This window comes from Alligator mississippiensis, chromosome 14, assembly GCF_030867095.1.
Source record: "Alligator mississippiensis isolate rAllMis1 chromosome 14, rAllMis1, whole genome shotgun sequence".
Taxonomy (NCBI): domain Eukaryota; kingdom Metazoa; phylum Chordata; order Crocodylia; family Alligatoridae; genus Alligator; species Alligator mississippiensis.
Genome location: NC_081837.1, coordinates 9523565 through 9538103, shown reverse-complemented (window position 1 = coordinate 9538103; position 14539 = coordinate 9523565). Strand labels below are relative to the sequence as shown.

Sequence of the window (14539 nt, the reverse complement as noted above, 5' to 3'; positions counted from 1 at the left end):
GTCAAGGATTTTAAAGAATTTGGAGCAGATTTGGTATAGTACTACATTTCCTTTACTTACGCTGGAGCCAATAAGAGGTAAGAGGATGCTGTATCTCATAGACAGTGCTCAGCAACAGTCTTCCTGCATAGGAAAACCAGTGGCTAATACAGCACAGTGTCCACATCACAGATATTTCCCCAGCTCCCATAGGATCTTTCTTTAGTACCCTTCACAGAAAGACAATGACTGAATAGGCCATGAAGGCTGATTTCTCCTTTCACTTGTCGAGGGCAGCAGCATCTGTCCAGAGTGGTTCCTGTTGAATAAAACCGAGTATCACAGGGCTGTCAAACTGCCTCCTTGTGCAAGTAGTGAATGCACATAATGTTTGTAAAAGAGTAAAAGCAATAGTCCCACTTTTCAGTTTAGCTTACTAATCAGCCTTCATTGTAATTTGCTTTTCTTGTTTTCAAAACCATCACCATCCACCAAGCTCTCCACTCACTTCTGAGCCCTGAAATCTGAAGGTTGCCCTGCAGTCGTTTTCTTCTTTAAATCGAACTTAGTCATTTTGATCTGGATTCCATTTCATTTGGGACTTGGAGCTGAGTCTGAATTAAGGCTAGGACTTAGCATTGCAGGGAAGGATTTAAAACATGACCAGCTTTTCAGCCATAAGTGATGTATCACTTTCTGCTAGATCTATACATATTAAGGTGACATCTCACAAGGACGATCATTCTTCACTACTGTAATGGTAGAATAGGCTTCTTCTTATCTGACAGGGAACCCAAAGTGCAAGAGCTGACTCTGATCCAAAGATTAAAATCCAACCCACATCCCCAAATTCTAAGTGGTTCAGTTTGAGAGTCTAGTTCTTGCCCATCTCTAACACTACAGAGAAGATACCAAGAGGAGAAACTTGTCCTTACTTGCCATAATTTACACTGCTAACATCCCAGCCTGAAATCCTTGTTGCTAACATAAATAATGATCAGAGACCTAATAAAGGAAGTTAATAAATGCTTCGAATGTCTGCCCCTCACAGCAGATTTAAAGCTGCCAGGGATATGCATTTCACAAGATAATCAGTAGTGTCAATTTATGATTGTTCAGCATAAGGCTACGTACAGGAGTTGTAGGACCACGAAGTGAAAATGCTGTGGGGGCTGTGCGATGATTATGGCTACTCTGTATGCTACTCTGAGTATAGCTTATAAATTATTACTTGTTTAGCTCTGAGTCTGAAATCACTGCTTTGTTCAAAGGTTACATTTCCAAATGTCCAATGGAGAAATAAATCACATCCTAACTGTTTTCATAACCTGGTCTGAGTACTAGCTCCATTACTTTTTAAACTTATTTCATGTGTAAATGTAACAAGACCAGATGTGAAGTCTGGCATTCTCTGCATCCAGCTGAAGGAAATGTCTGAAGGAGTGCTCAAAGGTACAACGGTAGAGAGAGAAAGAAGCAGCTTACATGCCCGGAGTGTTATTTCCTGTAGATCTCTGTCCTTATATCAGGTCATGAAAGAAGCGGCATGCAGCGTGTAGGCAGACAGAGCACTTGAAACAAAATAAAACTGCTACCTAGAGCCTAGTACTCAACACTTCTCTGTACCAGGCATTTGCGCTGCTAAGCAGAAGTGTGCATTTCATCTAACTCTGCTTCTGCCACTCAGCCACTGTGATTTGAAATAAAGGTTTATCTGGCTTGTTGGCACCAAATGCTTTATTTGGCACCAGAAGAGACTGGAATCTGGGATTTAGTATTACAAAAGCGGGCTCGGGGGTAGAGAATATGATGTGTCTGAAGGGCGGTTTTTAAAAACAGGGTACCCGAGCCGTAGCAGCTCTGCTCAGATCAACACCATGTGGTTCAAGCTGTTGCTCTTTGTCAGCATTTTAAACCCCTGCATTCCCTCTCCTACCTGCTTGTGATTGTTAGAGGAGGAAGAGGTCTTCTGTCCTGTCCTTTCTCACTAATCACCTCTGTCTGACATGCCTCCCGTAACCTTATCACCAGTGATCTTTCTGCAGCATGTGTAGTTGGGCATAGTGCCTGCATGAATAGGGTGGTCTAAAAATGTAGCAAGGGTGTTCTATTTTGATTTTGTCACAAGAGAGTCCCCTTTCATCGTGCTTAACATGTCGTCCGTGAAAATGATGACGGTAACTTCATAACTCCCTCCAAAGTGCCCCCCTGCATGTGCCAGAAGCTTGCTGTGCCTCATCAAGAAACAAGGCATGGGGGGGAAGTGGAGATTTGGCTGGGAAAAGGAGCACTGTGACTCCTTGCTTGTTTGTCCCTTCTCAGAAAGGCCTCGGGATAGCAGCAAGGTCTTTTTGCATTGAATACCAGCTGGCGGCCTCCTGTGTGGACCACCTCCTGCCATTCATTTTGGAGCGCTGCAAGGGAGATCCACTTGGAGAGCACATTGCAGAAGGTCACAGGAGATTATGCAAAGTGGAGTTCCCCCTGTCAGTCTATCCTGGATCAGATGTCCTATTTGTTCTTTGCAATTTTGTCAGTCCGGTGTCAGGATTATCATTTTTGCTAGCATGAGATCAGGTTGTCTTGCAAATGTAGCTGTTGGACAATGCGATGAACTGTATGAAGGGTGGCTAAAGACAATCTGTATGATATGCTCAAAGCAGCACAGAGCATGGATCATCTACTAGGATCTCTTTTGGACACCCCCCCATCTATTCTGTGCCATTGCAGGGACGTTGGTCATTGGTGACACCTTGATCTCTCATTTTGCTGCCTCTGGTACACAAGCATCCAGTCAAGACAGGATGAAATGTAACGGCCTGCGATATACAGGAGGTCAGGTTAGATGATATAACAGTCCCTTCTGGATTTAAACTTCCTGAAATCATCCTTCCTGTGTTTTCTGAAGAAAACCTGGATAATCCGGTTTTCTTCCCAGTTGGCAAAAGAACCAGTCAATCCACTTTTGGGCCTGGAATGCATTACATTTTATATAATCAGATGGGGAAAGGCTCACAATGTAGCAGCAGGGAACACGCTTCCTGCTATATTGTCTTGAACTGTAGCCCTCAGCTGCAGGGCTGGAATTACCCCACTGATTTAGGTGCAGTTTCTCTGGATTCATGCTGGGGTAGTGCAGAATAGCATTTGGCCCAGGCCAGAAAAGGCCCATTAGATCGTTACATCCATCTCCCTGCCAGAGAAGAATTGCTCCCTATTGCACATCTATTTTTTCCAGCTTTAGAAGCACGCCAAGAAAAGGGGCTTCTACCACACCCCTAAGGGGGTTATCCAATGTGTATGGTAGCTTTCCTAATATAGTTACTGTGCCAAGGGTCTTTTCAAAGTGGCGGGATCACTTCCTGATAGCGAATGCTAATGTCATCTACTAGATTATGCTCTTTCATGCTGTCTTGCTCTGACCCAAGACCTAAGAGGGAAAGATCATGTCATGCTGCTTTCTGCTGTGTTCTGATCTAGTTTGTGGTCCTGCCCACTTCTTGTGCTTCCCCCTTCTTTGATGTATCTGGGATCTATTTATGTGCCAAGCACAGTGTGTGTCATCTTGGCTTTTTGAAAATCAGAGGGAGTTTTACCCTTGGTTTATGTGGGGCTAGGTTTCCACCCGGAGCACATAATAATTCTTCACACTCACATTGTGATTTGAACCTGGCCAGCTCAAGTGATTTTTATCACATGTTTCATGGTATTTGGTGTTTTTATGAAACCCCTGGCTCCTGGGGACATGCAGTTAGGTGAGAATCTCAGTTTGGAGGGTTCCCCCCCCCCAATCAAGTTTCTAGATCTCAAGATTGCAGAGAAGGCCTCAGAGATACGACCTGAGTGCATTCTCAGAAAACAGATGGCAAATATAAAGGACCCAGTGTTTGTGCTGGTTTTTAAACACCCAAGAGTTGGAAATACTCAAAGCTAATAGTTGGTGCTTCTATGGCAGGTTTTACTTGAGGATCTGAAGGGACTTCAGAAACTCAAGTGAAAAAAGTGGCCAAGCAGCCCTGTGCAGTAGGGAGTTACAGCAGCCCCATCTTTCGGAGAGGGACCAGGGACACACAGAATGTAGGCTTGATCTGTCCAAATTGTATCTGGTTCATCTCATTCACTGAAATAGTCTTGTTCTTCATCAGATGGACTGGAATCAACGCATATCACCATCTGGATTCTCTTTCTTTCTACGTACGTGTTCATTTAAAAAAAATAATCTGTTTAACTGGAGTCCGGAGTCTTAGTAAATACAGAACTTGAGAGTGATTGACAACTCCAGGCTGAAAATGAACATTTCTGAGCGTATTATTAAATGTCTCTCAAAGTGTCTTAGGCAGATGTTTGTTCTCTCAGATTTTCCAAGCGTTATAGGAACCCCAGGCAGCACATTCCTCAGAAAGGGATGTCATCATCACCTGTGTTCATACCCAGGCTCATCCAAGAAACACTTTCATTCCAGAGTAACTGGTTTTGCATTTCTGATGGAGCTCTTAAAATCAAAAACCCCTTTCAGCTGTGGGCAGGAGGCCTGGTGGTGGGCACAGGGACTCCGTGACACAGCACAGGGACCACCGCTTTGCCAGGCATTAGGCATTCGTTATGATTGCAGCTTATAGACCGCTGCATTACACTTCACCGTGCAGTGGGAGATGGGAGAAGGACGTTGTCATCCTCCATTTCGCACAGGGGGAGAGCATGGCACAGAGAAGTAAAGGCCTGTTTTCAGTAGTGGCATCTATATTTACATTAATTTTGAGGTGTCCAAATTTTGACTCTTCAGGCTTAAATTTCAGAGGTTCTGATCACCCCCAGCCCCAGCTGAAATCGGTAGGAGCTGATTGTGGGTAATGTCTCCAAAATCCAAACCCAGGAGGCTAAATGTGAGCATCCACGCACTCAGGCATCCAAAATCAGATGCTGCTTTGGCAAATTGCAGTGCAAGGGACTTAGCTGGGGTCTCAGAGGAAAGTCCTGGGAGATTTGGGAAGAGAGGCTCGCCTTGCAGGTCACCACTTCACTGCTATACACAATTCCAGACGCTCGGCAGCCTGAGCTCACAAACGTGCCGGCAGAAGACCGAGCCGTTATTACCATGCAGAATCTATTACCTATTTTCAAAATCACTGCCAGTTTTTTGCTGGCAGCAATAGCAAGATAGGCAATATTTTTTAAATTTCTGTCCTGTTGCTGTCCACACAGTGGGTGAAACCAGCACCACTGAAGTCAACAGGAGTTTTGGCCTCGACTTCAGCGGGGTCAGGATTTCACTTGCTCCCTTAATTAAGTGTTTGTTACACATAGAGAAAGTCACTGTGCCTACTGCAGGAGGCATCTGTTTCTGTGCGTGCCAAAGCAACGCATGTCCTCTAGGGAATAATGGAGTTAGCTGTGCTTTCTGTTTCGATTTAAGTTGGACATCTTTCATCCTACACATACAGCATCTTGGCAGTGTTTTGATAACTCTTGTTCTGCTTGACTCATTTAGAGCAAACAAGTCATGTCAATATTTTGCCAGATGAGAAAATAATTCCCTATAGTTTATAAGGTGACACTGTCAAGGGTGGAAGGATCCAGACATGACCTACCTTTGCAGCTTACAAAACCCCTGGAATTATTTTGCAGACTTGCCTGTAGAAAAGGGATTTCAGAGGATGGGATTTTCAAAAGGCACTCAGCACTGCGCCAATTTTGCTCCTGTTGAAGCTGACCTGAACTTTACTACTGACGCCTACTGGAACAGATTTAAGCTAATGCTTTGCATCCTCAAAAATCCTACCCCACGACAATAGCAGCAGTTTGGTCAGGAAGATCTTGGCAGTATGTTGCTCTGCTGAGCATTGAAGGAAAGTGGACTACAGAGGCCTGATCACCTACTGTCTTGCACAGTGCAGAGTTCAGACAAACTGGCCAAAGTGTAGGAGTAGTGATTGATAAAACCTGGTCATATCCTGAAAGTCGTGTTACAATCTTGCCCAGAGGCTTGACTAAGAAACACATCACTTTTGACATGTGACCAGGAAAGCACCAATTTTAATTCTATCTGGCCCATGGTGGGTCCCCATCTGGCCCAGGGGTGGGGAGCAGCCCAGGCCTTGGGGTGTGCGGCCACTCCTGCTGTCCCCAGGTGCATGGGGACAGCAGCCCTACTGTCTAGACACCCCGGCCCATCTGCCCTGCACCCAAAGCTGGGGGAACTGTGTGTGCCCTGCACTCAAAGCTGGGGGCACTGGATGGAGCAAGAGGCCAGATAGGATCAGCGCCCCCTTCCCTCTGCCCCCGCGTCGGGCCCGGTCATCACCCTAGAGTCCACCGTTTTGATAGCATCACTTTAAGAAATGACCTGTGGGAATCCTTGAGTCTGGGGCTGACCTTGCTCACAGTGAAGGGCAATCCAGAGGTATAACAGTGCAGCTCTCTACCTGGGGAGCACCTGCTCCTGTTATGCTGATTAAAGCAGTGTGATCAGCTCTTGCTGTGGCAGTGACTGCTTTTGCACCCCCCAAATCCCCACACAAAGGCAGCACCCAGGGCTGCTGTCCTGGTTGCCCCCTCTCAGTTATGTCATGGGGGCAGTAGGTGGAATTTGCTCCTGTTCTTAAATGGTAGGGAGAGCTTGGGCTAGCTGCCCGCACTGGGTGAATAGTCCCTGAAGAGAAGCACAACTGGGAAACTCAGGACTTATATGGCAAAATATTTATTATAAGCCAAATTCCCATTGAAGTCAGTGGAGCTAATCCAGTGCACTTCAGTGAGGGATTGAGACCTCCTTGTTTTGCATGGCTTATATCTAGAATAAAAATACAGCTGCTGAAGGGTGATGTTTGCTGTACTTTTCTCAGATGAATCCTGGCTGGTAACTATATTTATTCCTGCAACATAATTGCTGCTAATCTTGGGGTAGAAAGAGAAGTTTCAAAGCAGCTTTTATTTTTAAAAATTACGATATCTGTACACAATGTTACAGACTTAGTTTAGCAGCGTTGAGTCAGAGTTTCATTCTGTTTTACCATGTATGCACAAGGAAACTTTCACAGAGGGGACAGGTGGTGCAGTAATACAAGCAAAGGATTATTTTTAGGTATTATTGGTAATACGGCGGGACAAGTTCATATTTATAAGAGATGTGGTTCGTTGCTTTGGTAATCGATGTGCTGGAGAACAAGCCTAAATGCCAGATTTTCAGAAGACCTCAGCACCCATACAGGCACTCAAGTAAGTGGCGACATAAGGAGCCCAGCGTGTTGGGCATCACTTCTGAATTATGTGCCTAAATGGAAAAGAGCTATTTAGAAAATCTGACCCCGGTGACATAAGTGATGTGTTGATGTCTCTAAATAGCTCTCAGTAGGTGGAAATGCTGGGAAACGGGGAGAACTTCTGATCATTCCACCTTGGACAGGGTTTTTTTTTTTCCTTTTCTATGTCTATTTAAAAAAGAAATGGGCAAAAGCTTCTTTTGTTTCTCTAGGCCTGGGTCACAGCATCTTAGTATGGGTGTGTGTGATCTCTGATGTTTCTCAGAGGAGGATAAAGCTACTTTTGAGGGACCATCCTCAAACCAAGCCACCTTCCTGAGCAATAAGCCTAATTGACGTGACAACAAAGGAACCATGAGGGTTACTCTTGTTAATGAAGCTCCAAATAATATACTAATAAAACACAGTGGTGCCTTTTCACTAGGCTAGTGCATTAAACCAAGACATGTGGCTTCTGTTGTTCGATGGTAAGCAGACTGAAGAATACATTGGCGTATCCTTCTAAACTGTAGGCCTTGATCCAGCAAAGCATTTAATCAGATGTATAACTTTAGGAATGTGAATCGCCTTGTAACATTAAGCATGTGAAATCAATGCGATTACCCATGTGCTTTAAAACTGCACAAGCATGAAGCTTTGGTTGGACTGGACCTTAGTCTTGGTCACAGTTCCACCTCCTGGTGAACAGGGGGCAAGACTTTATGAAGTGGCTAGTGGTTTGGGATGCCTCAGTTTTTGGGCACCTCAGTGGACTTACCTAACGGGGCCCCTTTTCCAGGAGTAGCTGCTCAAATGTTTGGGAAGTCAAATTGCTTTAAAGCTGGGCCCCTGAAAGCTAATGCATCTGAAAACTCTTGTTATAAGTCCTGTTATATTTGGAAATCTTATCCCAATGCTTTGCTTCTGTTCATACTTGTTCCAGAATGAACTGAGATCAGAAGCCGACCCATGTATGAGACTGGAAAGACATAACTATCTTATCTGGTCAAGCTGATTTTAAAATGGTCTCAGTGTCTTGCTGCTCGTCTCTTCTGTATTCTATTACCAGGGTAAGAGGCTGATTTAGAGCCAGTAGATCAGGAGCGGGCAACTATTTTGGGCAGAAGGCCGCTTACTGAGTTTTGGCAAGCCATCGAGGGCCACATGACAGGCAACCCAAGGGAGATAAATATTAATTTTCTAAATTTTTGAGGGGCCCCGTGGGCCGGATAGAATGGCCTGGCGGGCCGCATCTGGCCCCCGGGCCGCATTTTGCCCACCCCTGCAGTAGATCCTCAGCATAGGTCAATCCTTGTTCAGATCAATAGGATCCTACCCTCTTTTTACAGTTCCCCGCCCTCCCAAATTGTGCTGTAGCCTTGCACAGCAGAGAGTCCACTCCTGGTTTGCAAACATAGGTTCCCACCTCCTCTCGTGGAGGTCAAGGTAAAGCCTTCCATTGACTTCAGTGATGTAGGTTTATGCTGCACTGTATGATTCTGCCCTGCACGACCAAATCACATTTATGCTGCCATGTTGTAATCGAGCCATCTGAAACGAATGGAATGCATAGACCCAGACCACAGACCATCTCCCCGCAACAAAACAGTATTGTGAGCCTTGGCTATGAAATGGTAAGAATTTAATAATCTCAAAAAGTGGATAATGTGATAGTAATTTGCTGTGAATTCTGAGACAAAGAAGAGATTATTATGCATGATTTAAAAGCTAACTGTGAGGCATGAAAAATCTGCGTCCAGGATTCATTTCTTTAAATTTGAGAGAGTATAAACAGATGTAGGTTATGCATCACATAGGAGCCAGGAAACTACATTTTCTGATGATTTATCTTGGGTTGATCTTATGGTTTCTGTATTTTACATGAAATTAATTCACTTCCAGTAACAATGATTTTAATAGTTTATTATGAAGCCACAGAATAAATATGTGAAGTGAAACCACCAGCTTTTCTGTACAATATCGCCACATGAAAACCAAATGGGGAGACCAGGGAAAATCATTACTTAAAGGCATACTGCCCCTTTCTTCTGTTTTCTATTTTATTTTATATATAAGTTCTTATACCACCTTCACAGCTACAGCAACTAAGTGCCTTCTTGTGGTACAATAAGCAACATGGCTAATATCTTTCCAAAATATTTTTCTGGATAGCAAAAACCAAACAGGGAAGCTTAGTAAATGAACAGACACAACTTAGAAGTATCCCCTATTTCTGTTGTAAGCCTATTTTATTTTACAGTTGTCTTTTGTTGGAACCTGGCGAGCTTTTAAAATGTAAGCGTGAGTTTAACATTAACTAGACAAGTCATCTTCTAACTTCCGAATGGGTGTGATTCTTTAAAAATCTTGCATAAATCCAAATGAGTGGGTATATAGTGGCAAATGGTTGTGTTTTTAAAATGATCTGGTTTCTCATTGCGTGATATTCTGATAGTAACATGGGTAAAGAAATGCATTTAGTTTGCAGCATAGGGGGCCAGATCTTCAACAGGTCTCCGCATAACTCTGCCAGCCTTGACCAAGCTGTGCTGATTTAAGCTAATTGAGGATATGGGCAATTAGAAGTTTATTGGACAATGTTTTACACGGGGGCTGAACTTTCAGTAATGCTGTGATAAACCCATAAGCGTTGCAGCCGGTCTGCCTTTCCAGAGCTTTCCCCCTCCAATTAGAAACTGATACACATTTTTGTAACCAAAAACTGGAATTCTCTGACAAAATCATATGCCTTCAGCAGCAGCTGGGGTTTTAGGGCAAGTAGCAAATATTTGCAAAAGACTTGCAAAAAACTGAGAACTTGCACCTTTTTAAAATCTGTGTAGCCTAAATAGAGTCAGAAATGGACACGTCGCTTTTGGTTCAAACATAAGAAACTAGTTCCAGCGTCCGCTGTTTTCTTTTGTGGCTTGTTTGGATTTAGTGAACACAGAGACTGGTGCAGATGGATTGATATATTTATTAACTTGTTGGGCCAGCCCTAATGCTGGGCTATTTACAGTCAAATGAAAACTTTCTCATGCACTTTAAGCTGGAGGAACTTTCAGTTTCCCAGAAACAGGTACCAGCACCATAGGCATTTTTAATCAAAGCGAGCACGCAACTGCAAAACGTTTTCTTTTTCTTTTCTTTTTTTTGCTGTTTTTTTCTAGAAGCCAAAAGGTGCATCCTTTCTTTTTAATGATCATAAAAAATAAATCTTCTTGGCTGGTTTGCCCAGAAATAAATTAGAAAACATCGAAAAAGTTGTGGTCTTCCCAAAAATAACATCCTTTTGAAAGTTACAAGTTGTAGCTGTTGTAAGCTTCCAAGATGTTATTTGTTTTCCCCGTAACATCCTTTCCATATGTTGTCTAATTATGTCGACTGTCATTAGACAGTCAAATAGGCAGAAATTGTATAGGACATTAAGAACTTTTATGTGATGTTCCATAAATGTTGTATAAAGAAGATTCATGTATAAACATAAGGGTGTCTTCAAGCTAATGTTGAGAGGAGTTTATGGGCTTACTTCCATGTTTTGCCCCGGTGGGAATGCTTTTATTGTCTCATAAATTATATTTCTGCTTCACATACAGTCCACTAAATCATTCTTGAAGTAAAAAAATGCTAGGGAAGGGCTTGGAAGGGTTGGTGAAAGGGTAGCAACTTCATTGTGTATACAGAGAAAAAGTTGCACCTTGCATTATCCAAACATCATGGGGAGAGGAGTACATGGGTTTGCCTTAACCTGCAAACAAAGTCATGCCGTAGCTGCCTTGCTCATGGGATCATCCCATTGAAGTGAATCAGATCATCAAAGATTTGCACAGGGATCATTTCTTACAGAGCTGTGCAATCCCTGCCTCCTTGCGTGAAGTGCTGGGGACCCCTAAATACTCAGCACCTCCTTGATGAAGCCTCTTTGCATATGTAAGTCAGTCTCTGGCTTAAATGGACCCAGTGAGTGTATGTAAATGTATGCATGTGCCGAAGCTTTTGCAGAATCAGGTCCACAGCATGAAAGATGGCATCAAACTTTTGAAAGCCTATGGTTAAGAAAAGTCCTTCTGTGGCCAATACATATGGCGCTTACTCTGAGTGCTAGAGGAAAGCAAAGCCAGCCTGCCTGTGCTATGCCCTGTTACCACCGGGTATATACTTGAGGGTAGTCCTTGGGCACTCTTGTAAGTCACTAGTTCCATTTGTTTTAGGTAACACATATACTGCTCAAGTAATCAGTCTGGTACTAAAAAATTGGCCCTGCTGTATAGCAGATACCTACCCTTGACTGGAGCCTCTAGGTGTTGCTACAGCTTCTGCCATTAATCGTTTGCAAGGCATAGCATCATTGAGCTATTGTGTATTTATGTTTTGCAGAGCTTGGACCTGGATGACCATAGTGAACCAGAGCCGAGAAAAATTTCTAATTCCACCGTCATCGAAAATGGACATCAGTCTTCAGTGGGTAAGAAAGAAATGCAGGAAAGACAAATAAGTTGCAAGACCAGCCTCCCCGGCAAACTACAGCTGCGTGTAAAGTCGGGTTCTGTCAGTACGAGCAACTTCCTGGTGTTGCAAGCGTTAGCTTCATACTTTTTCAACATGATTATTGTACCGTGCTGATGATCTTGCAGACCTTTAGGCGTGTGCTTCATTTTTCTACTTACCAAGTCCCACTGACTTGGTAAGCTTGTTCCTAAGTGTAGGATCTGGGCCTAAATCGTAGCATCATCAGTGCAATTTCCAGTTATTCTGAATAAGATTTAGTAATCTGGGTGCCTTTCTGTCCATACCTTTTAAAGAATTCTGCATGCTACTAATTAACTCTCCCTTCCCTTCTGGGGAACCGGTCTGATTATCTCCATGTTACACAAGAGGAAAGCAAAGCAGAGAGCTTTTAAGTGAACAAAAAAAAAAAAAAGAACAAAGGAGTCCTGAGACTTGGTCCCCAGCAGCAGATGTAGTGGCAGCAGGCACAGCAGCTCCAAAATGAAACATAGTACACTGTCATATAGGACAAGGCATCATCATGACTTTTACAGAGCTTGATTTCAGCATGCTCAGTCTCCTGAGAATGACATGGTACAGTTAAAGGGGAAATTAATCTAGTTAATCGAGTGTTTCAGAAACCAAAATGAAATGCAGCCACTGTGCAGGGAATTGTTTTGCATTTTAAAAATAGCTGAAAATAAAATAATTTTCCTCCCGTTTCTTTTTATTCCCTAGGTCAGGCAAAGGTTTCACATGAAGTGATCTCTTCTCTTCCCATGTCAAACTCTTCCCCTGAAGCGCATGCCCCTGCTGTGTCCTTACAAATGCCACACCTTCCTGTGACTGCAGTGACAAGAGTGTCAGAAAAGTTTTCTGGGGAAACCTCCTCCTCATCAGGGACAGCCAATGCATCCAGTGGCCTGATAGGACAGAGCAGGAGCAAAAATGAGACTGTGATGAAAACGTCCAACCAATCGGGTAAGAGAGAAATTTCTAGCTATGAAAGAAATTTGTTCACTGAAGCTAGGTCTGATATTTTTATAAAGTAAAAATCATCATTTGATTCATCTTCTAGCTGTTTGGTGTTGAATGCTTTTGTGAAATGCAATTCATGCAAGCTTAGTAGCTGCAGGATTTATAACCTAACTTATTTAAACATAAATTTCACACTTCAGGGGATATTGCTCCCAGTAGTGTTAGAGCCTGATCCAAAACCTATTAAAGTCCATGGGAATCCTCTCATTGAGTCCAGTGGTTCTGGGATCAGACTCATGGAGTTTTATTCACAGTGTCCCCATGAGGAACCCATTACAGATGAGGAAATGGAGGTGAAGAAATTTCAGGTGACCTAACCAGCATAACAAAGGGGACCAGGCAAGGAAATAGGGACAGAAATTGGACAAAGGAGTTCTGACGAGCTGGTAAAAATAAAAACCAAACTTTTTTTTTTGCTGGCAAGTATTTGAACCAAAATTATTTTGGTGCTCAGCTGAAATTCTTCAGTTTCTAACCAGTATTTTTGCATTTTTAATTTACTTGGATCTCTGAGATCAAAATCTCATGTTCATTTTAGAACATCACTAGCTCGGTTCTCCTATTGCACGGGTTTCATGCTGATGGAACTGCCCTGAGTTCAGCAGAGCCTTTCTTGTTTGTGAAAGGGGAGTTCTGCCCCATTACCAACATGAAAGTGAAGCTGTTTGCATGTGAATCAGCCATTGTTTCTTGGGGTTTCCCTTGTGTTAAAACAAAGAAATTAGCCCACATCGTCTCTTTTTTCCTTTTCAGTGAGTGCTGTGAAGACCTGGAATTCCAGTTCGGTGAGAACAGTGGGCACATCTGTAACTGCAGGTGGGTGCTATTTCCCTACCTTCCTTGTAGCCCTATCCAAAATGGGTCACTATGCAAGGATGCTGTTTGTGAGTTTGGCTCTGGGGTTTTGATCTGGGCTCCTCTCTCCACAAACCAGCTTACATTGAACAGTTGGTTTGGGTCATGAGTACATAGCAATGCTGAGAATGTAACAAGGCATCATGATGCAGCTCCATTGAAGTCAAAGGAAGGCTTTCCAGTGACTCCACTGGGATTTGGATCACACTTTAGATGAGTTCATAGCAGAGGCTGTAGACAGATGTAGGTTTCAGCCATTTTAAAAGGGGACGAAGGGTTGGCCCTCTGGAGTGCTCATCAGCTGTGGCAAAGTAACTGTTAGGTCTGTATGTCCCTAAAGCAGTGTAAGAGAATTAAAATGCTGTAACTATAACCCAAAAAGGAACAGATTTAAAGTTACATCAGTTTTGTTCCACTTATGCCATACCAATATAACTGTTATGTCTGTCCATGCCCTTGCCCATTCAGCTTCTTTGCAAACTTCTGGGATGTTCCATTCAAGCAAAGGAAAGAAAAGAAAACAGGTTATTTTGAATTACTCACAGTGCTGTCTTTCATTACGATCAACACACCCTGTAATCAGCCTTCCACAAGGGAATTTCTTTTTGGACCCTAAAGCTAGCACTGAGGTCCTGGTGTTACTGGATCTGATGCATCTTGTGCAATATGGTGAAAGGGGGGCAAACATGACTTTCTGTTGGGCAGCACAGGCAGACCACAGCGGTGGGGCACGTGGGACAGAGAAGGGCTGTGTGGTGCTCCAGTCCCCTCAGTTGGTGACTTTGCAACCATTGGAGTCTGGGCTGCTTTTGTGGGGCTGAAATGGTTCCTGGCAGAAACTAAATAGCCCACAAAGCAGCTCTGAATCTCACCATATGACTAGGGCTGCATATGACTTGCCAGGAAGAGTGTAGCAAGCTGCGCTCTAGCTTTATTTCTTC

At 43.4% G+C, this 14539-nt stretch overlaps 1 protein-coding gene across 1 annotated transcript in view; it reads left to right on the top strand.

Moving 5' to 3' along the window:
• Positions 1-14539, top strand: part of SMTNL2 (smoothelin like 2) — a 42933-nt gene that overhangs the window by 16499 nt on the left and 11895 nt on the right. The window contains exons 2-4 of the mRNA XM_014608157.3: positions 11595-11682; positions 12444-12686; positions 13497-13559. Coding sequence (XP_014463643.2) covers positions 11595-11682; positions 12444-12686; positions 13497-13559 — 394 coding nt within the window. The remainder of the gene's footprint in view (positions 1-11594; positions 11683-12443; positions 12687-13496; positions 13560-14539) is intronic.